The sequence below is a fragment of the Fringilla coelebs genome (genome assembly GCF_963513975.1).
Source record: "Fringilla coelebs genome assembly, chromosome: 1".
Lineage (NCBI taxonomy): Eukaryota > Metazoa > Chordata > Aves > Passeriformes > Fringillidae > Fringilla > Fringilla coelebs.
This window is the reverse complement of record NC_140028.1, coordinates 138,549,023-138,576,409: the sequence shown is the minus strand read 5'-3', so window position 1 is coordinate 138,576,409 and position 27,387 is coordinate 138,549,023. Positions and strand designations below refer to the sequence as shown.

Sequence of the window (27,387 nt, the reverse complement as noted above, 5' to 3'; positions counted from 1 at the left end):
ACGCTGTCATTTTAAGTTTCAGAACTGTAAGAATTATTAATGCTCATTAAATGAACCAGTACTTTAGAAAGTACTTCTGAATTATTTACCTTCATGACCTCTTCCAGCAGTTATCACCACAGTCTGGTAATATGTTCTATGAAGTAGCAATTCATTCTGTTTGTGTGGAATTTACGAACTTAATTTTTACTGAATGTGCCACTGATCTTGCAACAGTGAAAAACAATCACACAACTTTCCCTTGTTACTAAAGATCACCACTTTTTCTGTCATATAGGTTCTTTTACACTTGTTATAGTAACAATCAAAATAACCCCTATTCACAGGGACTGTTTTGTTGTACCATTTTTGCTTTTCCTGGTTAAGCTGAGTTGTCCAAAAAGAAAGCCATCCCCACATGTGTAGACCAAGTATACTTCCTTTCAATTCTCTTTTTACCACCTATAATTCAACTCATCTGACATAAAGAATACTCCATTTCAGCACAAATACAACTCAGTGGAAATGTCAGAAGCACATTTACTTAAATTCTATTTCCACTGGAGGAAATGGAGAAATGAAAACCATTTCCCAAAATCACAAAAAACTCAGATTCTGTTGTTTCTCTTGTCTACTTTCCCAGTTTGGAAGCACGCATCTTTACCAAATGTCCCTATATTTTTGGCATTTTCTGTTCCAAAATGATTAAAACACTAAACACTATTATTCAGCATTGTGATCTTCACAATACTTCTCAGTGAAGTTACTGGGAGTTATAGGTCCAATTTAAATGATTAATACAAATATGTATTTTTAATGATTACATGGAAATCATATGACAAGTCTGTAAAACTAACTTGACAATATGTGCCACTGCAACCACATATTAAAATCTTAAATTAATGAATGCACTTTTTAAAGTAAAATCTGTAATAGCAAAAAATCTCTAGAGAAGAAGAACAAAAAGGCTATCTTTACTTCTATCTGCTCAGTTATATTCATTTCTTAAAGCAACTAGAACACAACTCCTAACCATTTATGTAGGCTGTTACCTTTTCTTGAAAAATCATAAATACTCCAATTGACACAAGCTATCTCAGCTAAACACTTGAGAAAACACATAGATTGCAAAACCAATCTCAACAGCATTTCTCTTCAAATATTTCATAATGAAGAAATGAACAAAGTGTAACCTCTCATCTCACACAGAACACCTTAAGCATGAAACTTCTTCAGATGAAAAAAAACTATATCTACTTAAAAACAACAACAGGTCCTTATTTTTTTCACATAAACATTTTTGTACGAACAATGCTTCTTTTTTCTCTGCTGCTGTCCTTTCAGGCAAAAAAACCCAAAAGCCTGTCATAGACTGGCTACCCAATAAAAGAAATTCTATCTATCTAAAAGTCCTATTGGGAACTTTGTTTAGAAATATAAAAAAGGAAAGAAATATATTATAACTCTCCTTAAGTTATTCTTATACATAGTTTTACTATTTTGCTTTACTTCTATTTTATTTAATAAATGTTTATTCTGTTCTTTCATATAAGAATGTTGAATGGATTTATGAAAGCATGAACTTTTCAATGACTAGGTTATCATTTAGGTACTCATACAAGTGAATCCCAGTGCATGTCTTGTTTGCAAAATCGAGTGGCAATGTTTTTTGCTATCCTCTTATAATTATTTAACTAAGATTTTTTCCCTCCATAGTTGCATTTATATGCACCGGTGTCTTAAGCTCAGCAGAAGTGTTGGGTCAAGGAGAGAGTACAACTGATTTCATAAGAACTGAACTGATGACATATTTACCATTTTCGTCCTGACCACTAGCTTCTGGTGTGCCTTGTCTCTGGTCCTCCTCAGGTGCTTCAGGGTAGATAACAGCTGTATCTTCTTGTTGTAGGAATTCTTCAACATTAGGGTCATGGTTTTGCTCATTCTCTGCATCAGAATCACATTCATCTTCTTTTACTAAGTGTGAAAAACAAGACACAAGATACAAAATTAAGTTCAAAAAGAACATAAATGAGATTCAGTAATTCACATTGCCAAATCTTCCTCTAGCCAAGTATTTAAAAACTCTTTACAGATACTAGCATAGGTCAATTCCTTTAAGATGCCAGATTATGCCATGTTTTGAAAGAACTGGTAGCATAATGATATTCAAAAACTTGACTAAACACAGTTTCCCTAACTCAGTGCATTTTATCATTTCAGATTTAGCTGTTCTTCTCAACTTCCCTTAAAATCTTAAATACAACATTAATAATTATTTAGGCCTTGTAGCTGGAAGGTCTATTTACCATCTTGGCTCCTGTGTTTGCAAAAGTACATTTGTTGCCTTCAAGACACAATTTTTCATGTTATTTATAGCTGTTCATTAGCACAAACTCAGAAGATATTTAAACTGAATAAAAACTCGGCCAGATAAATGCAGCAAACTTGAACTCTCACTGGCTTGTTCTGTGGTATTAGAAATGGCTACCAAAAAGGCTTCAGATCAAGTTAACAACCTCCAACATTTCCCACTTAAAAACTTGAGATAAAAACCCAACGAACAACTGTATTGCAAAACTAGATAATTACAAATTAAATATTTTACCTAATGCTTGTATGGTAAATATTTGATCCCAAGTATTAGCCTAAATACGTTGTTCATAGAGTTTATTTTACCATGGTGGAACATTCTCTGAAAGCTCTGCCTGCAGCACCCTAAATCATTACAGATGTTCTCCACTATTAATGTGAGGTATATTTTTAATAGGAAAGTGAAGTGTTATGATTCATCTCTCAGTGTGAAGTCACATACTCAATTTACAATTTGACACAATCTTTTTATGACATGAGGCAGTCTCTCACATGTAGACTGTAAAACGCAATGAATAATGCAGCTGTCCACACTTATGTGGCAAGAACTGACTTTATAGGAACTGAAAAGAATGGGTAAAATTAGAGTTTAAAACATATCAATGTGTTTAGATGTGGGTTTGCTCTCAAATAGGACTTACTCTGATATTATCTACCTATCTAGTATGGGCATTAAATAAACCCCCCACAAACCTTTAAGAAGTTGGACAGGATGTATATTAACCTTCTGTCAGGCAGGGAAATGGAGAAAATAACAAACCATCTGTTTTTGTTTGAGTCTGAAACCGAAGCACACATTTCATTTTGCTTTCTACGTAATCAGTCCAAACAGAGGAGTGGATAATAAAATACAGTATTAGCTTAAGTCTATTCTTGTATATTTCTTCATAGTTTAAAACACTACTTGTTGACCCTACATGTAAGATCATTGCTATTCCTTGTTCTGCCCTTTGGAGACGTGGTGCTGCTGGAGCCGTACGGTCAGTCCTTGGGAGGCAGGGATGATGCTCTGTGTCACCTACACCTCTGGACCCTGGACACCAAAAGATGCCCAGACTTTTTTCCTCAGTTAAAACAGCTTTTACAGTTTAAGACCTCTAGCATGGAAAAGAAAAGCACTTTTATAAACAGAGGTGGGAGAATTCCAAAGCTTTTGGAATGATACCTAACTAAAATTCATTAGCACTTTATGAATAAGGGACTCAGATTAACAAAGAAATACCTGCACATCCAATTTCATCTGTCTGAGCTTCAGGCCCCAGGATTTCCTTTCTTTCTTTTCCAGCTGAAATAGCACATTTCACAAAAAGGATGAATATTTAAAGAAAACCCCACAAAACAACAACAAAAGCCACATGCACTCCAACAACTTAATATACTTATTTCTTCATCAGTGCTTTCCATTTCTGTATTGTTCAGAAGAGCATTTAAACACAATGTTCTTTCAAAGATATGGATGGCACATTATTTCAGCAGTGCGTGATCAGTTGTACCACAAAGATATTTCATACTTAAGAAAACCAAACCTAAAAAGGAAGCGATACTAAACACTGACCATTATGTGAGGAGAGGTAAAGCCATGGACAGTGTGTTTCACCAGCAAATAGAGTCAGCTACTTAAGTGACCCCATCTACAAATGCAGCCATCTGATACACTGGAATATTATTTCCAGAAATCAGAACATCATAAAACAAATGCAGTTATGTTATTTTCTCCAATTAGCGGTTTTCAGAAATGATTGATAATTTGCTGGTAATGCCTGCAAACAGCAACCTAATGTGTTCTCTTTCTTGCAAATTATCTAGAAACCACTTAAGGCTGCGATTGCCTTAAAAATTTAAACAAAAAAAGGATTTTAAACACGTGCTCCCCCTTCAGAACAACTGTGCACTGCAGATACGCTTCACGCATCGATTCCAATACTCGGTATGAGTCTGCAGAACCAGCGCTGCGGAGCCAACCTGCTGCCCCAGCTCTGCCAGCTCTGCTGAGCTGCAGCCCTCCAGGATGCAGCGTGGAAGTCTATTGTACCAACAGGTTGCTGGTGCAAATCAATAAAGGGCCAAGTTGTTCTTCATTTTGGTTCATTGGTTAGCACAGACTGGGAAGCTCCCACAGGAAAAGCCACTACTGACATTTCTCTCCATTTCTGTTGGTACCTGGGGCTCATGGCATGAGTACATAGCAGAGCTACATTGCTTGGTTTGCTTTTTATCAGTACTATGCTATGGCAATAGATGTGAAACTGAAGTGTTATTTCATAGTTTCATTATGGAAACCTTGGATGCTTCAGACCTACACTCTAGAAAAAGCCTTCTAGGTGATGTAGAAGGTTAGAGCACAGCTGCTCTGACCTGAAATGGCAACTGTTACACTTCTATTACTTATACTTCTATTTACCTTTACTTCAGGGCAGGAAAAATCCTTTAGGTTGGCAAGTCACAAGCCCAGAACATTCCAGCTTTTTAATTACAGAAGAAGCCAATTTCTCTTTTATGGAAGGAAGATGATAAATCCTAGGAGAACTTTTAAGTTCTCAAATAATACCAGCTTCCTCAAAGGAAAAGCTTCTTAATTCTGCCTACTTTGACCAAAGCCCACAGATCCAAGGTATCTGCAAATAGTGGCAATTCAAACACGTTTCTTACTTTAAACAAGAAATGTGTTTAAAAGGAAACTGCAACTCTTAAATCTTACTTTAATTTCACCTGACATCTTAAAAACCCCTCAAATTTTGGCTCATGATACCAGACTTGGTTCAGAGTTTGTAAGATGGATGACTGGACAAAGCAAATTTAAACCCAAAATTTAATTTCTTAAAATCAAACAAAATACAAACCCACTGTTTTCTTTTAAGGAGGGTTTTTGATGGCTGTGATTTTTCTCCATTATAAAATAGGATCTACATGAAGGGGGAAATATCAATCAGTAAGTTATTACTCTGGAAATTTAAATTACAGGGTCTCCAGTAAATTCCACTGGCTTCGGTACAAATAAAAGTTATGTTTCCCAAGAGAATGTCAAGGAATTTATGGAATTATAGATTAATCTAGTGAAGTTAAACTACCTCTCAATTCTAATAGTACTAACCTCTGTTTGGTACTGTCTCTTTTCAATAGCTAAAAGTAGGGTATAAGACAGGGAGAAACCCTTTTCCACAGGGAAATGCTGTAGGAATAACTAATAATTTGAAAAATATTAAGTAGATAGACATCTTTGTAGCTACACATGGTCCTCAAATAAAGACAACATTGCAATTGTGCCCTCAGAAGCCAAATTATCACACAGCTGGGAACAACAGAATGGGATGTGATGTGGGATGTGATGATGGGGGAACAGACCTCAAGACACAGTTCTACCCAGCAGAAGTCACAGCTCTGAGTTCCAGAGGAAATTCAAGCTACCTGCTAAATGACAGCTTAAATAGAGGTCTCCACAAATAGCATCTAGGTCATGAATATCCATCCTGGAATTGCAGCTGGACATACCAGATAGCTGTAAAACAAGTTCTTGGGCTTCTACATCTCATTGCTGCTTATGAGCTACCGCTCAGAGCCACAGTGGGGCTTCCCAGGGTTAAATGCTGATGATTTTCAAATGACAGGGAACAGTGTTAACTAGCAGCAAACATGCCTGACAACTACTGACATTGGCTGACAGTAAAGATTTCTGCATGGCTAAGATAACTGATCAAATTGAAACCACTAGCAAAGTGGAAATTTTGGCTGTAGGCAGAAAGACAAACTTCATGAAATTTCCACTCAGTCTTTATCTGCAGAGAAGGAAATAAATTCCAAAGCCCATCAAGAGAGTTTCTAATTTAAATTCTTCAGAGCTAATTTTCTGATATTCATGTAGCAAGCACTATTTACAGCTTGCAGTATTGACTGGTTGTTTGCTTTTTGATCCAAAACATGCCACCAACTGCCAGCACAAACTTTTGAGCATATAGGCTCAACCTAAAATTTGATGACTTAAAGGAATTTTTGAATTCCAGAAAGCACATAAACATAAAACACATTTATACTTTTTTCAAAGATATCTTAGTTCCAGTCCTGAGACCTCCAGATTTGCTAAATACTTAATAGTACATAATAATGCTCTTTTAAGAGCATTAATACAATAAGTTTAACTCCTGCCTTTTTTTTTTCTTTTAATTGTAGCATAGTTTTTACTTCTAACTAAAGCAAAGGAAAATTATATTAGAGAATCATTGCACACATGAATGCTGGCACACTGTCAACAACATGTACAGGATACATGTGGTTCACTTTTTTAAACCCATAGGACTGTTTCAGTTAAACCTCCTGAGAAACACACCTTATATTTAAAACACCTGTTCCTAGGGTCTTTTAGAAATTCAGTTAGAATGACTGGAAACGGAAGGAAACTAATCTGATACAGAAATGTTATGTGTGTTGTTTCTATTCTGGGCAATTCGTGAACAGAATAAATATGCAAAAAAATCATTCTGTCAAGTTCAGCTAAACCCAGAACTACTGAGTACTACTTTACTGATGAAACACAGCTTACTGAAACTGCTGTAGAGTATATTTTTCTAAAGATAATCACCAGTCCTGAAGATAGTTGCACACCATCAACCCCAGAGCATTCCCCTATATGAGAGAGATCATGTATTCAGTACCTCTCTCTTCATATTTCTAACATGCAGCCAAGACTGATGATGTGATTTTCAGCTCATACCTTTCCTTCTAGGAAAGCTATCAAAAGAGTAAACAGTATTCCACCCTAGCAAATCAAAGCTCCATAAAACCTAACGTAGCCTCACTCTTCTCATACAGAAATTGCCTGAAATTTCACCTATTTATTAAAAAAAACCCATCATCAAATTTAAAAACCCTTCCAGACTGTTACAAAAAAGGCTTAAGAATACATAATTTTTATAGAGCAAATTTGTGGTTGTTGAGCAAGCTTGTATGGCAATTGATTAATCTTCTGTCTGGCTACCAATGAAATTCTCTCTTCATTAGCAAACTCCAAAGCAGAGAAACATTGCTTACATTGCAAATCTACAACCACAGTAGAATTTAAAATTAAAGAGAAGTTAGAATTTTAGCAAACAAATTTTTAAAGGTTAAAAACGGTACACAAGGAGTCAAACAAGATGGGATCACATGTCTAGAGCCCTGAAAACCCCCAGAGTGCTGCCCGAGCTGCTGTGTGATGGGTACACCTCCAGAAAACATCCAGTCCAAGAGATCTTGATCCCAAATGTCTGGGAGCCAGTGCTCTTCTTCCTTCCCCTTTTCAGATTTCCTACACCTGTGCTTGAAGGGTTCAAGCCTACCCAGAGCCCACTTTAATGTAACCACAATTTCTGAAGCCTGCAGGAGAGCAAAGATATTACAGGAGAACTAAGAAGATTACCTAATAATTTAGCTCCAAAACACTCATTTCCCAGCACAGCATACCTTGGCAGTAGCAGCTATGTAAAAACAGGCTGAGCTGATTCTTTGAACTCTCAGCTGCTCTCTCTCAGATGGACTGCAGTTAGGGGCCATATGACTGCTTTCCGTTTATTTAGATGTGAGGTCATGCACCATGTATTAAACCACTGCTGTTAAAAGGTGGATGCTAGGAACTGTGGCTGGAGTTCAGATATGCTGAAAAACATTCTGTATCTTTCAGGGTATTAAGGCCAAATTCCACAGTAAATTCCACTAATTTATGCATTTATCCCAATTTGGCTCAAAAGTAAGCATGCTGTGTGATATTATGAAACTCAGTATCTGATTCCACAGTAAAAAAAGGCCCATTTCCTGTCTGTTAAAAATTTTCAGCTTCTAAACCTGCTGCATAATATGTGCAACACTTACCTCCTAACAGTATTTTCAAAATACTGATTCATTATGACTTACACAGCCAATTCAAAAACTAGTAATCTAAAAATTATTTTTTCTGCCTGTGTTTTACAAGGAAAAAGAGGGAAATTAACATCTGATTGGTTTTTTCACATTTTTTGTTTACTGCTTACTCCCCAAGCTGAGCCAATCCTGAACCTTACAAGGAGCCCCGGCAGAGACCTGCCAGGCAAAGACTTGAAAAAACCAAGATCAAGTAACTAGTCTTTAATCAGCCTTTGGAATGCTGCAACTACAGTCTGGAAGCTCCTGCTAAACAATGCCAACACAATTAATGCACCTCTGAATCTGCTTCAAATAATAAATGAAGAACATGAAGTATGGTATAACAAATATGCTATAAAACCTCTTTTTTGATTGCGAATCTTACATGTTATTTCAGTAATAAAGGGACCAAAAAAGTTCTATTGAATCTTTATTTTAGAAATCTTTCTTTACATAGTATCATCAGTAGAAATGAACATACCTTCATCCTCCCAACAAGTGTTTGTACTCGCTTCTCTTTCACTGTTTTCTGGTAACACTATATGGTCCGTTGGCAAGTCATCTTCTGGCACACTAGCATCACAGTCTGCTGCATCCGTTACACTTTCCTCTTCCACTATATGCAATTTATCTTCATCATCTGAGTCTGAGTTTGCTTCTACCACATTGTTATAATTGGTGACTGTGGAGAGACAAAAACAGAATACTGATCAACATACTCTTAACTGACGGCATGGGGTCACATTATTATTGCTTCTTGCCCCATGGGGATGGCACTGCCTTGTGAGCAGCTTGGCTGGAATGTTGGCACACAAGGAGCCCCTGACAGCTCCTGGGCTCCCACCACCTCTCACTGTGCACTCCCAATATAAGGCTGCACAAGAGAAGGCAGCAGGCAACTCCAGAGTTGGAGCCACAGTGCAGCAACAGAATTCCAGCTGGATCACTCCAATATGGATGCCAGCATTGCCTTATGTCACATTTATCATTATTAAGGAACTGAAAACCGCATGGCCCCAGGCTGAGCACCCTTCAGAGAAGGCAGCCCAGCTGCTCTTGGGGCCCCACGGAGCCAGCCCTTTCCTGCAGGCACACACTGTGTGCTCCCCCAGCCCAGCTTCCCACTGCATCCTCCTGTAACCAATGGCACCCCACACTCCAGCTGTGGGAATCATGGGGAAACAAGTGGGAACAATAATGAGATTGAACTCAGAATGGCTTAAGTGCTCCTGATCCAAGCTAAAAGCTCTTGTAGTTACACCCATTAAAGACTCAACAGGATGAATGTGAAAGGAAAAATCACAGAGATCACTTAGACAGGGAATCTCATGAAACATTTGCCCAGTTATCATGAAAAGGTAATAACTCTACTTTCTTAGCAACATATTGCAAGTCTTTGGACAAAGGATTACATGACAATATATATGTTTCTGTCATATGTGAGCAGATTATTATTATAATAGTCTTCATTTGTAGGCACAAAAGATCAGTTACAGTCATTTCAGCTTAAAATGTAAGGAACTGTAAGTAAACTGTATTAAGAAAAAATTACTTTCACAATCTGTTTAAATGTCTTGTTATTCACACTGAAGTTAAACTATGAAACAGATCTATGTTGGTATTATTTCTTCACTGCCAAGCTTGAACTTCTTACTAAAATGCTTCAAAATACAGTCTAAGAAAGAGAATACATTTATAGATGGATAAACCAACAAGACTTGGCTGCAGCACTCCTTCAGTGGTTATCAGAATTATACCTGGGAGGCACATAATCATGGTATTTTATGATACCTGCATCCTGTCACTGTTAGTTCACAAGAAGCCAGACTGATTCTTTCATATGAAATACTGTCTATTAAAGTAGATAAATAGCAAACCAGACTCCTGCTCTTCCGAAGTTAGCTCTTCTTTTTTTTTTAAAGTAGAGATTTTAGTAATTTAAAAATGCATGTAACCAGGAAAAGTGAGTAACATTATGAACAGATAGGCTATTATCTCATTTCCTTCCAGTTCAGGAGAAAAATGTCTCATCTAAAACATGCATGAGAATGACAAAAGATCCTTTTCAATTTAAAACAATCATTCCATGTTTCCATATTTTACATAGTGCTATTTGAAAAATATAGTAACTCCCCACTACTCATAGTACTGACATCTTCTAAAAGAGCAAATTTAGGCAAATTGCCTAAAAACTAGTACCTGGTCCATTTCAATTGATAAATTGATATTCACTTAATATCCTCTAACTGATTTTGCAAAGTAAAATAGCTACTGTAAGTGATGCTATAATACTGTGTGATATAGAGGACATACCCATACAGGAGACAAATTCCCTCACCAAAGCAGACGAGATTTATGAATTTATTTTTCTGAGAAATGGTAAATGCAACTTCAAAAACGTGTGAGAACAGACATAAAGCAAGGGGAAGTAGAAAATAATTTTAGCCTTTTCTCTTGATTGGGTTTTACTCTGAGGCTCAGATGTTGAGTATTATTAATATAAAGTAGCAACGTATTTACATTTGCCACACATAAAAGAGATAATTAAGAGTGGGGATCAAAATTTATAGGGATAAGTTCAGATGTAGATAATGAATACTTCATTTTTTAAAAACAAATTTCCTGTTTAGTTTGGGAAATTAAGTAGTATTCCTTATATTAGACCTAGGTTTAATGGAAAACAAAACCATAATCAAACAGTCTGTCTTCAAAATTAGACTAATGGAGAAAAAATGTTTCTTCTTTCCTCATTAAATACATGACAGATATGATATATTCATTAGGGCTCTCTTCATGAAACATTTCCATACATCCTCACTATACTCAAGTGCCAACTTACTCCTCCTTCCTTATAAAAAGCAAGGAACTGATCTTCGGGATTTCAGTTTCTTTCATTAAAAATCAGACGTTAAAAAGGCAGACAATAAAGCAAACAAGAAATCTGGTTCCAACATTTTTTCTTTCCTCTCCCCAAAATGATTTAGGGAAAATAAAACTGCCAAAGCTGTATCTAAAAGGTCTCAGCACATTTGGGGTGGTCAGGCAACCCACCACCAAACACAGCAGAAAGTCAAGCCCTTAAAATGACAGGAGCACTCATATACCTACACATAATTTTAACAAAATGATTACATGCTGCTTTCCTTCTGTAAGATCCTTGCCTCATCTAGTGCAGTGATAGCAAATACAAAGGGAATGCTCAGTTTTATGGAGTGAGCTGAGTATTTGTAGCCTTCTGCCTCATTTGTTTAGATTGCAATGTGATTGCTCATACTCCTTATTCCCTTCAGCCAGCAGTGCACCCAAAGCTCCCCTTATGGGATGCTAGCCAGAATGGGATTCCATATTATATATTATAATGTATGGCATATGCTTATATGCAATATATTGTAGCTATTTATTGCACAATTATATGATTATATATTTTATATTATATATAATTCCTTTACCTGGTATTCAGATGAATGCTTCAAAGCATATAATTAACTGAACTGTAGTAGGATGATGCTATCTCCATTTTGCAGATTAGAACCTGGCTGCTTAAAACCCAGAAAAGGCTTCTGGCAATCCTGGCATTGCCATGTCAGTGCAGGGTACTTCAGGCTGTACTTTTCAGAAGACTTTGCATTCATACAGTGTTTTACACATTCAAAGCACACTTGTGTTCATTCCAAATGCAGCTGTGCCCAGAGCCCAGGTACCTTGGCCCATGTGCCACAGCAACCAGAAACACAGAGACCACTTCCAAATAAGTGACCTTCCAGAATCACATAAAACCTCCTTCAAAATGAGAAAGTAAAATCTAGTCTTTCTGTGGAGCTTTCAAACGCCTTGGAGAGAATGCTTTTGATTCCTGCAGCCCTCTACTTAAATTGCTCTGCTTTCCAGCAATTAAGGCAAGGGTTCTGGAGGCAACAGCTTCCTTTAATAAACACCCCTGATTTATTCTCTGGGCAGCATTCCTCCTGTGAAAAAATTATGTGATCATATAATTAAAGATCTTATCGTTATGCATACACGCAAGAGACAAATTAAAACAGTTTGAACAATCTTAATTTCAACATTTTCCAACTTTTTTTGAATGCTCAGCTTTCAAAGTCAAGTGTTTGATTTCAAAGAATGTATTAACACTCTTTAATGGAAACGATGGTTAAAAAAACAATCAAACCCTTGTAATTTACTGTATTTTTAGCTAATTAAAATTAAAATCAAAATCCCATTACATGATACCATTCTGATACCTTCATGGCTGCAAATCTTAGCTTTAGCAATGCAGATTTGCTCCTGGCACCCTACAAGACGAATGGGTGGCAGTAGGAAGCTGCTGCCTCCATTTGCTCAGACAGATTTTGGCTCCATGTTTCATAGGAACTACGGCATCTGGCATTCAATTCCAGGGGCAATCATCCTCCTCCTCTCCTTTCTTCAGTTCAGTCCTACAGCCAAGTTTAAACCTTCCCTATCTGTACACAATTTTGTGTGTTTTCTCCTCTTGTCCTTGATGTTTCCTCAGAATAGTGACCACTGAAAGAAGAGGACAACAAGCTCACAAGCCTTGTTCAATGCCTGGCGCCACAGTAGCTGCTGAAGGTGGGAGGAATAAATTTCATTAAACCTTTTTGGATAAAGATTGAAGTATATTCAATACAAAAGCAATACGTAGAGACAACTGCTTACAATCTCTGAAAGAAATTAAATTGACTATACATAAATGATGACTTCAAGGGGCTCCTAATTTGGCAAAATATCCCATGCAGAAAATAAAACACACATAAAACCTTGCCTGGAACAGTTACGGCTTCCCAGTGAAGGAGCTGCAAGTATTTCAGACTTCAGTACTATTTACTTTTAGCTAATGTCATTTAAAAGTAGTGACTAGCTAAATAAAATAATACAGCCTGAATCACAGAAATCTGGCACCAACAGCAGTCAGTGTCTCCACGATGAGACATTGCTCTGTGAAAAGCAAGGACAATTAGAGAGGTTACGTCACCCTCGGCCAGCACAGCTCCAGGGACGGCCATCAGCCACAGGGGACAAGCAGCAGACCACTGAGGGGTTTCTTATCAAGATAACTGTAAAAGCCACAGATCATGAGCCACGGCTGTAATCAGCTGAAGACAGGTCACAGACAAGCAGGTATGATGTATGACACACACATGGGCCTATTCTGTTCAATGTACAGCATGACGCCTTAGCAAAATTTTACATTATTAAAGTTTAATTATTCATTTCAGCTTTACTTTCATAGACTAATAGAAAGCCTCAAAAAACATAAATTACACTGAAGACTAAGTATTTATTCAATAAAACAAATTTTTATATCATTACTATGTAAAATCTCAAATAATCATGAAATAGTAATTAAAAATACATTTTATGAACCATAATTACTTTTTTTCCTCTTGATCACTTTCTTGATACAGTATCCTGGTTCTTAAAGAACAAATCACTAGCTGGAGTTGAAATTTTCCTTGCTCTAAGAACAAATGACTGCAAAATGAACAACAGCAAATGAGCTTCACTTTCTGGATTTTTACAGTCCTAAATGCAAAGCAGATGTATGATGTTGCACAATTCTAATTAAAAAAGAAATGTGCTCAGGTGGAAGTAGTGATTGAAGAGCTAAAACAGAGATATATATTATTTTGCTGGTTGAATACAGGTGGGTAACTATTACACGTATGTCTAATCAAATCAAACATGATATTTGAAAGGAAAAAATTGCTAGTTGCTGATTTAAAATCAGTAAAACCAGGAAATTCAAGGTGAACACCAAGATTGTGGTGATCAAAGACTATAGGATTCATTGTTTCCATAACATAATGGGTGAGTCCCAAAAATACAATTAGTATTATTGCCTCCAGAACAAAAGCTTCTTAAAAAGCTGTCACCAGTTACCTGCTCACCACTCCCCCATCCAAACCTGCCCTCAGAATCACTACATGACATGAAAGATGACATTCCCAGCACAAGGAATGACACAATCAAGTTGATGTCACTCAACAAGAGAAAAACATACGTGGTGGAATATGCATCAGAATTATTTGAGATCTGGCAAGAGGACAGAACTGCACTGAAAAGAGGAGAGAATTCCACAGAACTAAGGCAAAATGCCCACCATGTAATACCAGAATCTGGAAGGCTGCTTTGAACCTGCTAAAACCTTTTGCACAATTCTTGACAATGGTCACTGTCTTTTATGTAGGATCTGGTCCAGCATTCTTACTAGCTGTCTTTTGTACACCTCTCCATACTTACCCCAAAAACCCTACTGACTTCCCCTGAACAAAAAACCCCCCACAACTTTTTGGAATTTGTGAGTCAACACAAACACTGTTGAATTTTTTAAGATGTTGAACATGTAACCAACACATCTGAGTTGTGTGAGCTCAGCATCTCAACACTGAACTGGCAGGGGATGTAGAACAGGTGTGAGAGATTCTGATCTTTTAGAAATCCTACTTCTAAAAGCTCTTCCAAAAAAAAGCTGTGAATGCTCATGCATGAATTCTCCTAGAAAGAAAGGTTTGATTCTACAAACTAGAACAACTCCTGTGCTCTCTGAAGTTCATTCCCAGTTCATGGATTTCTGCTCTGACAGCCTACAATCATCTCCTGGAAACCACTTACTCTTTGTCAGCCCACCTGAAAATCTGCTCCTATATATTATTTAGATCTAGTGCAATATTTAAGCAAAATATATTGTGAAGTCTGAAACCTAGTCATTTAGCATTCAGTATTTTATACTTCGATTTTAGGGTATACTATTAATTTTGTTACTACTCCTGAATGAAATGCCATACTTTCAACTCTCCACTGATAAGCTGCTTAGACCTCTATGCTATTTTCATATTTTTCCTTTCCGTTTAATACATACACTTGACATGCAATAATATATACAGAACCCTGCTACCATCTGAGGCAGAAACTCTGAGAAAGAGCTTAAGAAAAAAGAAGGCATATGCTCATGCTTTTACTAAAATTCTCTGCTTGGAGTTTTCTGGCTTCTGGAATTCCTAAAGGACTTGTGCTGTCTTCATACCTAAGAGCTTAATTTTCTGTGAATTTGTCTGCTTACTTCTTGAATTCATGAAAATTTTGGCATCCACATTAGTCTGAGGCAAGCAGTTTCACAGCTCTGTATTGTGGGCAGAAAAAGTTTCTTCTGTTGATTTTGAACCTGCTCTGCACTACATGCAGTGGGTGTCCATTGTGTGCCCTCCTTGGGTGCTCTGTGCTGTCCATGATTTTATACACATCATAGCACTGCCCTCCCCTACATCATGAAGACTCTTTGCTCACTTGTTACCCATACAAAAGTTTTCCACTGATCATTTTTGCTGCACCTCTCTGGACCTTCTGCTCTGCAGCACCAAAGTGTTAGCAGGAGGAGAGGTGACAATCTAGAACTGTGCTCAGCATTCATCTTAGATTAGAATGGCAGCACAACAACACACTGTTTTCTTCTCTGTCCCTTTTCTAACAACACAACCATATTTCTAGGACTTTTCTTGACTTCCACAAGCAATTAAGCTGGCATTACTAAAGGTTTATTATCTGTAAACCCAGAAGTGCTATTCCTGAATGGTGACAATCAGGTCAGAAGCCATCACAGGACCCTTCCTCAGCTTCACTTTTATCCATCTAGAATTTTACCTGCCATACTACTGGCTTGACTATGTGGAAACACTGTCATTATTTCCCAAACAAATACAAGCAACTCTTAGTGAAAGTATTTGTTGCTTCACACTCGTGTCACTGCCTCCATCAGGCAGCAGGGTGATTTCCTGCAGCACTGGGATGGCCAGCAGCATTACAGAGGAGAGTGGAGGCACCAAAAAACATTCCATTAGGTAGCCTGTTGAATTCAGTAAAAACACACAATGAGATCTCATTATACCCTCAATTAAATTGTTCAGGAACAAAAACCATGCCAGAGATTAGTTTCTGAAACAATCCATTTAAAATTTAATTTAAGAACATACTTGCAATTTTCAGAAATTCTGAAAGTCATTCTGCTTTTAAGAACAGTATATGTGCTATGACTGTGGAGAGCAGAACTAGCTTTTATATATAAAAGTTTGAGTTGTGTTGATTTATATTTGTGTAGATATACACACATATGAGTGTGCTCACAGAGGAATGGGGAAACTGGACTGAGTCCTTCCTCTGCCTGAAGGGATCAAACTTACATCTCCCACACATGTTTATATAAATATATTAATAGCTGGAAAAATACAAGTCTAAATATTTATATGTACCAAGCACATTTCTGATAATTTTGTTTAACTAATAAAAAACTCTTTCAAAATAGTTTTACACCTCTTAACTGACTTCTAGTCAAATGCAGCTTGACACACTTTGACTGAATATTCCAACACATTAAAACCCACAAAATTCAAGAATCTTAATAAGCACTAAGGTATATAAATCACCTCAATACACATACACTGGATTATTTGCTCTTCAGATCAACTCAAAGAAACTTTGAGTTTAAAATAAATGCTTTGCAAGCAGACTGCAGAAAAAAATGTGCTCTAAATACTTTACCAAGAGGAACACTGGACGTTTGGCTTGGCTTACCCAACACACATTAAAATCAATGATGTAAACAGAATTTTTCTGCTTGTCAAATTTAAATTTTGGTTTTAAAATCCATCAGCATTTGACACTAAAAAACCCCCAACCCTCAGTGTTGATGGCAAAGTCTGCAGTAAATTCTGATGATCTAAGTCAGGACCAATTCCCCAGAACAAGGGTAATGGCTACAGCTCTGGCACGACACTCTGAGATGACATAAGTGATACTTGGAGCAAATGTGGCAAATATTCCAGTCTCAGTGAGAAAATTTTCTGTTGGTTGCCTTTGTTCTTATCATCATGTCACTTTCAGGTAACTTAGTCCTACGTGCAAAATGGCATTGGAACAGGACAGTTTGGTCATGTACTATTAGGAAAGGCAGGACAAGCTCAAAGCTGCCCAGTGGGGCAGACATGGTGGAAGTTTTGGCCCAACTGATGTTTAGCCTTGGTCCAAAAACAATCCTTAATACAGGAAACATTTGTTTACATATGTTTACATATGTATACATACAGATACATACTTACATACATATTTTCAGGTTTGACAGCCTAAAGTTAAATTTGGAAATGAAAACCAATATATCATATACTATATCATAATACAAAAATAATATGCTTTAAAAATATTTCTCTTATTTGGGCTCCTAGAGTGAAGTAACTTAAATATAATTTTCGCCATTTTGCTTTGATACTCTTCATTACTCTGCAGCTTTTCTGTGTTAAAAATGCAAGCTTTATAGCTTTGCAAAATGAAGTCTTTCAGTCTTTCAGTGGCACAAAGGGACTTGCAAAGGGACTCTATTGGATTTGCAAATGATGGCCATTTTTCTAATGAAAAAGCTAACTATTGCCCAAATTTTCTCTCTTTACAATCTCTGGATTGATGTAAATGCTACGTGCAAATACAAAAATTCTTAGTGGCAGCATAATTTGAAAAATTGTATTTACTACAAGGTGCTGACAGGTTTGAAAATACTATAAATGGTCCCATAAGAAAGAAATTAACCTTCAAAAGCAAGACAGCCAAAGGTGTATGAGAAAATTAACTGTACCCTTTGCCTGTTATCACCACTGTACAAGCCAAGGTTTCTACAAATGAGAACTTAACTCTGTGTAATTCCATGTCACCTGCTGCTGTCAGGAAGCTTTACAAAAACTTATAGGAAATTTAATACTTTAAGGAAGTATCTATAAAAACAGTGAAGTATTTATGAAGCAGTGAAAAAAGAAACATAACCCCTCCATGCTTTTTTTTTTTTTTTTTTAAATTTTTATAATTTCACTGCAGCTTTAAACACTCAGAAGGGAAGAAGCCGTGTACCATTGTAACTTTTCTCTCTCAGGGCTCGCCCATTTCGCATGCTGTCCCTCAGGGAGCCACAGAAAATGCACAGTAGTGTTCACTCAATATAGGTGACAAAACTTCTCCTATGCAACACTCAAGTATTTACAACTATTTATATTTGTGACTACATTTGGACAAAATAAACATCAAGCAGAAAGTGGGAGTAGCTATGTAATACACAGGCATGAACTTTTGATAAATCTGCACTCTGCCCATTATTCACTTTCTAAAGAACACACAGTTTTTCCATGAAGTTGCACCGGCTTAAATAGAAAATCTTGATATTAATGATAAAAAACATAATCTGAATTTTCAAAAAACTACTGCAGTGACCAATGCTGGGTAAGTGGCAATGTTTTAGTCATTGTCTGATTAAATCAAAGACAAAAAAGGTAGAAACCTTTCCCTCATGTCCTATGTGACTGCTGTTAAGTTTGAATTTCTGTCACCAGTATTAGTTGCACTGTTTATCATTTTCCTCAGAAGACTGGAAAAATTAATCTGCACACCCACTTCACATTCTGAAGGCTGTAGGGGTTTACTGCCTCCAAGACAACTGAGCACCCTGATCATAAAAATCAAGTGTAAGATGTAGAAATATCTGAGAAACCTTCATCTTTTAGTACCTCCACTTACTGAACAAATGGAAACAGTGAATTAAACTGATGAAAGGCTGAGAGCAAGAAGTATGTCCATGTATTACATAGTCTGTTTAACTCCTCAAAAATGACCTTTTCACTGGTGACTGTACCACTCTGCTCTATGTTCAAAATACTCTTAACTCCAAATGGTTGAATTTTTTTTATTTATGAAACTTTTCAGATATTGAAAAAAATTAGCTAAGAGATGCATTCAGGAGATAAGACAATTAATTACTTTTTCAGAGTCAGGTTTTTAAAAAGATGATTTATTATCACAGTAGAAATTTAACCTTGCACACAGAAAAATGCCACCAACTAAAGAGAACCGACAGACAATTGTCTCATCGTTAACTGGCACTAGGTACCAAAGGGTTCCAGTCATTTGGGAAAATGTGGTGAGAGGAGCTTACTTGATTGCAGAAAGATGGAGACACTAAATATAAGATACATACAGGCATAAACCACACACACCAAAATTACATACAAGTTCCCTCATACTGACCAACTTGCTGAACAAGTGTAATATCCCATTTCTGGTCAGAACTGCAGCATAAATTTAACACAACTCTAACACAGTTGCTTTATATTTACCCTCATTAAAGACTTAATCTGAATTACAGTTTGATAATTACCTTAATCCATGCTGAAAAACTTGGCAGCCACGTTTTCTACAGCCACAGCATTCTACATAAAATGTTGGGTTAGCAGAAGCCACTTGTAACCAAACCCACTCCATGATGCTGCTCAATCCCTCATCAATTCAGATACCATTAGGCCAGGTTAATCCTTCAGAAATACACAGCTGACATGTTAATATAAATGTATATATTTCATAATACTGTCTATTTTCTATAACACCATTACCTAGGTTTATAGACAGTAAATATTTATTTCAGGGATAATAAAAACGCTACAATACAGGAATACAACTTTGGCTTTAAAGTTTTGAGATCCTCTTAAATACAAGTAGAAGGATGATACTCCAATGGCACATTTTATGCACAAGAATAGCCTCTGACAGAATTTTTTTCTTGTTACAAAAATTTTATGACTATGATAAGATGCCACTAAAACTCTTCAGCATTATGAAAATTTTATATTTGGCACACATACCACTGAAATTAATCACATGCCTTGTGAAGCTCTGACATAGTTTTTTACTCATTCCTAAATTAATAGAGCAATAAATGACAATTTTGAAGATGTGTTGCATAAATATAATCTAAATTAATAGATTACCAAAATACATTTATTTAGAGTACTAATTTATTTTCATTTCATATTTCACAACATTTTTTCCTAATCTCCAACCAATTTCTTAAATATACCTCTTGAGAGAGAGGTAGTTTGTCAAATGCACAATGTCATCTATTTATCCTGACTGTAAGTTCAAACACTCCAGTATTCGAGTAACTCCCCTGGCTGTTCCCTACTTAGGACACAGTGAAGGGACTTTTTTTCTATTTGTCTATTAAGTTGACAAGTTATATTTTGGCTTCACTCCTATTCCACATATAGCACCTTAATGGTGTTTTATGTTTCAGTTTTCAAAATGTATGTCTTGACTTTTGGATTCAGGATAACTAATTTGTAGTGATTATATGTTATTATCATGACAGAGTGTTATAGCAAACATTCCTAATTCCCTTTTTTCTTTGGAAATAAAGATTACAAAGAGATGCTAGAATATCAAAATGTAGATGAATATAGTCTTAACATGTAATTTAGATGATCTGGTTTGCTATACATACCTTTGTACCTTGACTAACATGAGTTTATTATGCATATTCATACATGATTTGCACATAATTTTTGCATTTATATTCACAGCTAATCAAGCAAAACACTGGCAGCAGAAAATTGCTGTCTGGGAGTGGTATGACGAGTTCCAAGTCCCTCCAATTTTTAATTGTCTACTATATTTCTGCAATACTCATTTTACAATACAGATTTTTCACAATACTGATTTTCAATTCTTTTAAAATATGAAATCACTGACCATTTATATAATTTATTTGTGTGAAGTGGGAAATAAATAACCATCTAAATTCTAAGTGTGGCCTGTTCCCGTTGCAAGATAATGAACAGCTATCATTCTCAGGAATCTACTGCAGTGAAGGAGCATAAAAGAGACGGTCAAAAACCACGCAATGGATTTACAGCATTTTACTGGATTTCAAGGACAGACAATCCCTGGTGTTCTCTTGAAACAGGTGTCTACATGAGATTATGAAAGGCCTCATTTATCCTGTTTAAATGGAAGCCTAAAGCTTAAGGAATAATTTAATTTTCAAAAGATGCATTCTATGAGGACTATATACATTGCTAAAATAGTAATGGTAAGGTTTATGTCAGAGGATTTCATACATTTAAATAAGAATTTTTATATTTATACAAATCAGAATGAAACTTAATTGGTATTTCTAATATTATATTAAGGAAATAAACATATTTTGCCATAATAACCTCTTGAAAATACTTCAAAAGACTATGAATGTATTCAACAGCACACATTAGCAAGATGTTATTTTTCTCTGAAGATCAAGTAATTTATGATTCCAGCTTCCAAAGCTGGGGTTAACTTTTTAAAACTGTAGTCTGGATTTACACTGTTCCATTCCTGTACACAAAGTGTTCACATATAGCTACTGAATCTCCCTGCAAAAGCACTTAAATTCAGATGTTTTGACCAAAAACTGGACAAACCAGTTCTTTGGCTCCTATGTTGAAGAATAACCACTATCTATCTATTGCAATATTTCACAGTCACTGTTAGCACATGCTTCAAGAGAAGTCTGGTTCCCAAAGAAGGTACGAGAACACAATAAACTTTCAGGATTTACACAGCCATGCTGATACTGACCCTACAGCTGCTCCCCATCAGAGATATGAAGATTCAAATCAGCATCTTGCAGCATCAGTGCTGCAAGAATGAAGAGAAACACATGCAAGAGCCTCTTTCTGAAATACATTAATATATGCACTCTAACACAAAGAAATCGTAAATTAGGCACTAGCCTAAATTTAAAATAAAACTCTCATTCAGTTCTCTGAGTTACTTAGAAGAACTAGCAAATTATTAAATGTTCTAGCAAACTGTTTCAGACTGTTTCCCTTAAAATGTGAAATAACATCCTGAGAAAACAGCACTGCTAGCCTTGAAGAATGGTACTCTATCTATCAAAACAGTCTTAAGGAATAAGAAAATACCCTGCAAAGCCAAGAACTTCAGAGCAGACATAACACGATGACACGATATTATCTCTGTCTGAACTTACGTGGCAGACGAAGCCGGGCAATAAGAGGCTGGAGAGCAGTGACACTGAAAGGGACCTGGGGGTCCTGGTCCATGGGCACCAGGAGGGCCAACCCTGTCCTGGGGGACACCAGGCACAGACACCAGGGCAAGGGAGGGGATCATCCTGCTCTGCTCTGCTCTGGAACTGCCTCCCCTTGGATATTACGTGCAGTTTTGGGTGGCACAATATAAAAAAGACATTAGGCTGCTAGAGGGTGTCCAAGGAGAGCCTCCAAGGATGGTGAAGGGTCTGGAGGGGAATCTCGGTCCGTTCAGCCTGGAGGAGAGACTGAGGGGAGACCTCAGTGTGGTCTGTAACATCCTCCCAAGGGGAAGCCAAGGGACAGGCACTGATCTCTTCACTCTTGTGACCAGTGACAGAACACGAGGAAACGGTGTGGAACTGTGCTGGGGAAGGTCTGAGCTGGATACCAGGAAAAGGTTTTTCACCAGAGGGTGGCTGAGTACCAGAACACTCTCTGACTGGCAAAGCAGTGGAGCAGGAGAGGAATGCCATTGTCTGCCCTTCCTGCAATCCTGGAGGCTGCTGGCACCCCCAGGGAGGGCTCCTACTCTTCCCTTCCTGAGCATCAGGGTGCTTTGCTGATGCTACCCTTGCCTTTAAGCCCTATATTCCTGTGATTATAGTTCATTCCTGCATTTATGAATCCTACCAGCAATAGAAATTTCTATCAACTGCTGAAAATTTGTATATTGCTCAATGATTTCAGAAAATAATCTGCTTCTCTCAAGAGAGATGTCAAATTCACAAGCAAACCCAGTACAGGGAGAAATGTCTATAACTGACACAAGTGCCAGGGTTTCTAACATTCTTATTTATTTTTAATCTAATTTAAAGTATTTCTCTACCTTAAAGAAGCAATGGTCAAGAAAGCATTTTTAGAATCAGGAAAGAAATAGCTTTACTTACTGAACAAAACTGAAGTAATTGGGTCTGTAATGTGACCGAGATCCAGAAAAAGCTATTGTGTTATCCTCTGCTGCACCTCTGGAGAAACTCCTTCAGCTGCTTTGCTTCATTCAGCCTCATATTTGTTTCTCCATTAACTCTAAAGTGAATTATTCCTTACACTATTTTGCATTTTCCAGTCATCAAAAAAACCCCCAAAACCCACAGGCAAAAATCTTTCTAATCTTTCACTCATTTGTTACTATCTTTAAAAAAAAATAAAAAGAGAGGCTGCAGATAATTATTATTTATGTTTATATAATATTATCCGCAATTATTATTTGGAGGGGCAAATTAAGTGTTGGCACAAAATAATGGAACGCAGAAAAGACATTCTTTTTTGACATTCTTCAGTTAGTGTTAACATGAATGTAAAGTGAGCTGAATGAACAGTAGCTAATAAGCTAATGCTAAAATCTTTCATAATCATTCATAATTACAGTATGCAACTTTTTACAGTTTGCAACTTTTTACAGTATGCAACTACATGATACACTGAATTTCTATGAAAGCATGCATGCATGTTTGCACAGGATCAACACACGGCACAGTAAAGCTGGTAAAAGGTTCCTAACCAAAAAATACTTTAAAAATAAAGCAAATAAGGAGGATTAACAATATATAGAAAAAAAGAAAACTAAGATTTTAAATATGATATTGGAATTTACTGTACAGCAGGTGTGTTCCAAGACTTATTAATGGTGATGAATAACTGTACTCAATTTAGTCCAACACCTCCAAATTCCCACTGTCTACACAAGGATGAAGTCAAACATTTTGAGACTTTAATTTAAAAGAGCTTATCTGTTTCATGCAACATTGAAATTCATACATAAGGTAAACAAACAGCAATAAAGAACAATCCAACAAAGGATCAGTTACTGGGGAGCTTAAGCAGGGAGACTAGTTTCCAAAAAAAGACCCTATTCACCCCCATATTTATTCATGTAAATGACATTCATTAGTGGCATTCTTAAATTCAATTTTGCCAACTTTTTGTAAACAAATTGAAAAGACAATTGGAAAGCAACTTAGACATGTCTAATTTCAGATGAGTACTGAGGAAGACAGCAAGAAACATCTGGCACTCACTGCAAGTCAGACTTTTCTTTGTAAAGGTTACTACAAAAACAGCTGAATCCTAACAAACCTCAGTGCATGGTTTGTTACAAAACTCCTTTGCTTAGACGGTAAATGATTTTCAAGCTTACTGTATCAGGTCTCCATGAAGAGAAAGAAATTCTAAAAAGGGAGAAAAACTTCCAAATACCTTGTAATAAAACTTCCAATACCAATTTTTTTTATTGCTTCACAGACAGCATGTGAGAGATTTTTTAAGAACTCTCTGGTTAAAATTACAAGCCAGAGATCTCCTGAAGACAGCAAAGGCATAGTGTTACCTGTAGCTACTTTAGTATATGTAACAGTTTAATTTTATAGACAGTATTTCTAGAGCATATTTTAGTTTTTAAGAATCTTATTTGCTCTATCAGAACAGTGCAACTGCAATTCACTGATACGCTATGAAAAGGAATAGCAGCAATAAAAATAATGCTAAAAAAATTTAAAACATTTTAACTTACTCCATTTGTGAATATTAATAATGAAGAGTTGGCTGTTAATAACTCAGACATTAAACATCTCAAGTCTTACAACCTCTTATTTCCTAAGGGAAATAGAACAAGAAAACAGAGAATTTGAAGGATTCAAATGTGATCAGACCTGACTTTTGGATCTTCTAAAAAGAGAAATATATTTTATAAACATGATTTTTTCAAGAACATACCCACATTCTTTAAGAAGATCTGTCTAATCTTCTGTTCCTCCTAAAAGCACTTGAAACATTTTTATGGTTACAAGTGTAACTAAAATAAAGGAGATCTCCTAGAGCGATTGGAAGCGCAGAAGGGGCTACATCAATACCCAGCTAGGTTTTCAGGGGAATTTAGTTTTTCTGAAGCTGTGATGCATCAGAGAAAGAAGGGTGCAGGGAAATGGACTGAGGGTTAGAACACAAGCACAGTCAGTGAGCAGAAGGCTACTGAGAAACCATCACTGAATAAGAAATCAATTCACTCATGAAAAACAAATGGCCACAATGAGGTGGTAAGATGAGATGACATGTTTAAAAAGAAAAAACCCACAACTCTGCAAGGCTTCCTGACAGAAATAGCACTTCTGGGAAAGGCAGCAGTAGAGGGGAAAGGACACATTTCCACTGTGTTGAGGATTGTATGGGAAAGACTCTGTGCCCCAAATTCACCACAGAAAGTACAATACTCAGAGGTGTTATGGCCACTATGAAGAACTGCCTGGAAAAAAGTCTAATGAAACAGCTGAAAATAATACTGTATATACCAGTAATAGCCAAATACATCCATACTGCTCTAGGGATCCCAAGTTAAATCTACAACTTTTCTGAACTCCATGAATGTTAAGAAAGAGAATTATTAGGACAAACCTTTGTGGTTAAAGACACTGTGTAGAAACTTGAGAGATCTGTTGTGGACTGGTAAAAACTGAGAGACACCTATGAAATCTCATCCTACAATTTTAGTTTTTAAGCCAAACATGAGACATGAGGTGAAATAAATATTTCTCTCTGAAAATATGAGTCAGTAAGTTTACCCTTGCCTTCAGAACACCCATCTTTTTGCCAGTTGACATAAACAACATATTGGTTCTTTCTGGAGGACAAGGAAACCAGAGAGAGATAAAGAGCAAAGAATTTAGAACAGACCCACAAGGCTTCACATTACAACTTAAATACAACATGACTTTAAAAACCCTTTAGTGTAAGAGTGAAAATCAACTTTGTTTTACCAGATAAATTTAGATCAATTAGTAAACACTGTAGTCTAATAGGAAGCCACAAGCTTGACCAGTGCAGGTAATGGTTGTGCCCTGAAAAGCAGCAGCTGTAGAGGTGCTGGAACAATCCATCATCCAGCTCATTTACGAGGTCTGCTGATTAACAAACTCAAGGCCACACAAGGAAAGAGAAAAAACCAAGGGAGTAGAGTGGGTAATTAAACTCTTCGTTTACTACACAGTGTACAGAAACACATGTGAACATTCCCCACACTGGCTTCATGCCAGGTTCTTTCTCCAACATTACAATGTTGTAATACCACTCATATCTACTTAAAGACATCAAAAACCACAAAAGGAGCCAAACTTTCTTAACACAAAAATGACTTAAACTCCGTGTGACTAGAAATTTTGAACAATGACAGTGACTTCTGAGACAAATTACTATCAGGATGGCCAGGATGATGTAGAATTTAAAACAAAAAATTTCAGATAAATTTAAGAATTTCAGATAAATAGTTATATTGCAATATGCTCACTATAATGAAAGGAGAGCAGCACTGCATTTTTAAGTAACCCAAAAGTGATGTTAGACATATGAGAGGAGATAGAAAAGTTAGGAATCCTGAGGAAATAAATAAACAAGACACTACTTATAGTATATATTAAAGTATAAAGCCAATCTATGATGCTTATCTCAACAGCAAATTCAGGTAATATGTTTTTGGATGAAAAAGTACAATCTTAGGGCCATTGTTTTGAGAATAAGGCATACATAAACAATATAATTGCAAGACAAAGTATTTCAGGCACTTAGAAAACCATAACTTTGATATCCCAAATAATTTTTTTATATGAAGTTCTGCTGGTTTTGCAAACCTACATACTCTTGACACATACTCTATCAAGATACTTGAGGAAAACTCAAGCCATATGACATTCAAATTCCTTTCTCCAGGAGAATTCCCAAGCATTTTGACTGACTACCCACAATGGAAACACTCAACACTACAAACCAGCCAACTCCTAAGTGGAACTTCACATTAATTTTTGGCCACCTGAAGCAGAGTTTTGAGGAAGCTGAGTGAACCAGAAGAGCTGAAAACAATATATTGTCATAATCTAAACACACCTAAGAAACAACCTCCCTGCTCTGTAAAAAGCCCAATCTAGTTCTTAAGAACAGAAGCAATGAAGATTAATTTTACAATATATTTCATTAAATAATATCTAGATGTTACAGTAGTCCATTAGCTCAGTGCACTCTGAATACTAATTATGCACTATCTCATTTTAGTGCCATATGGAGTAAAAGCTGTGAAATTATGAACCAGTGCTTATGCAGAGATAACCTGTATGGCAGCATTTTGGTAGTACCAATTCTTCTATTAAGAATTCTTAAAGGATCTTGAAAAATGATACATTCTTTCTGTAATTCTACTGCGACTTATACCATTAGACATGATAGTGCAGTAGGATCAGTAACATGCCCTTAGTAATAACCCAACATGAAACAA

The 27,387-nt window shown here is 36.5% G+C and overlaps 1 protein-coding gene across 3 annotated transcripts in view; it reads right to left on the bottom strand.

The window, feature by feature from the left end:
- Nucleotides 1-27,387, bottom strand: part of ZEB1 (zinc finger E-box binding homeobox 1) — a 118,218-nt gene that overhangs the window by 15,199 nt on the left and 75,632 nt on the right. For all 3 annotated transcript variants that reach the window (XM_084223216.1, XM_084223218.1, XM_084223217.1), the window contains exons 2-4: nucleotides 8,702-8,902; nucleotides 3,575-3,637; nucleotides 1,795-1,956 (exon numbers count right to left, since the gene is read on the bottom strand). In XM_084223216.1, coding sequence (XP_084079342.1) covers nucleotides 1,795-1,956; nucleotides 3,575-3,637; nucleotides 8,702-8,902 — 426 coding nt within the window. The remainder of the gene's footprint in view (nucleotides 1-1,794; nucleotides 1,957-3,574; nucleotides 3,638-8,701; nucleotides 8,903-27,387) is intronic.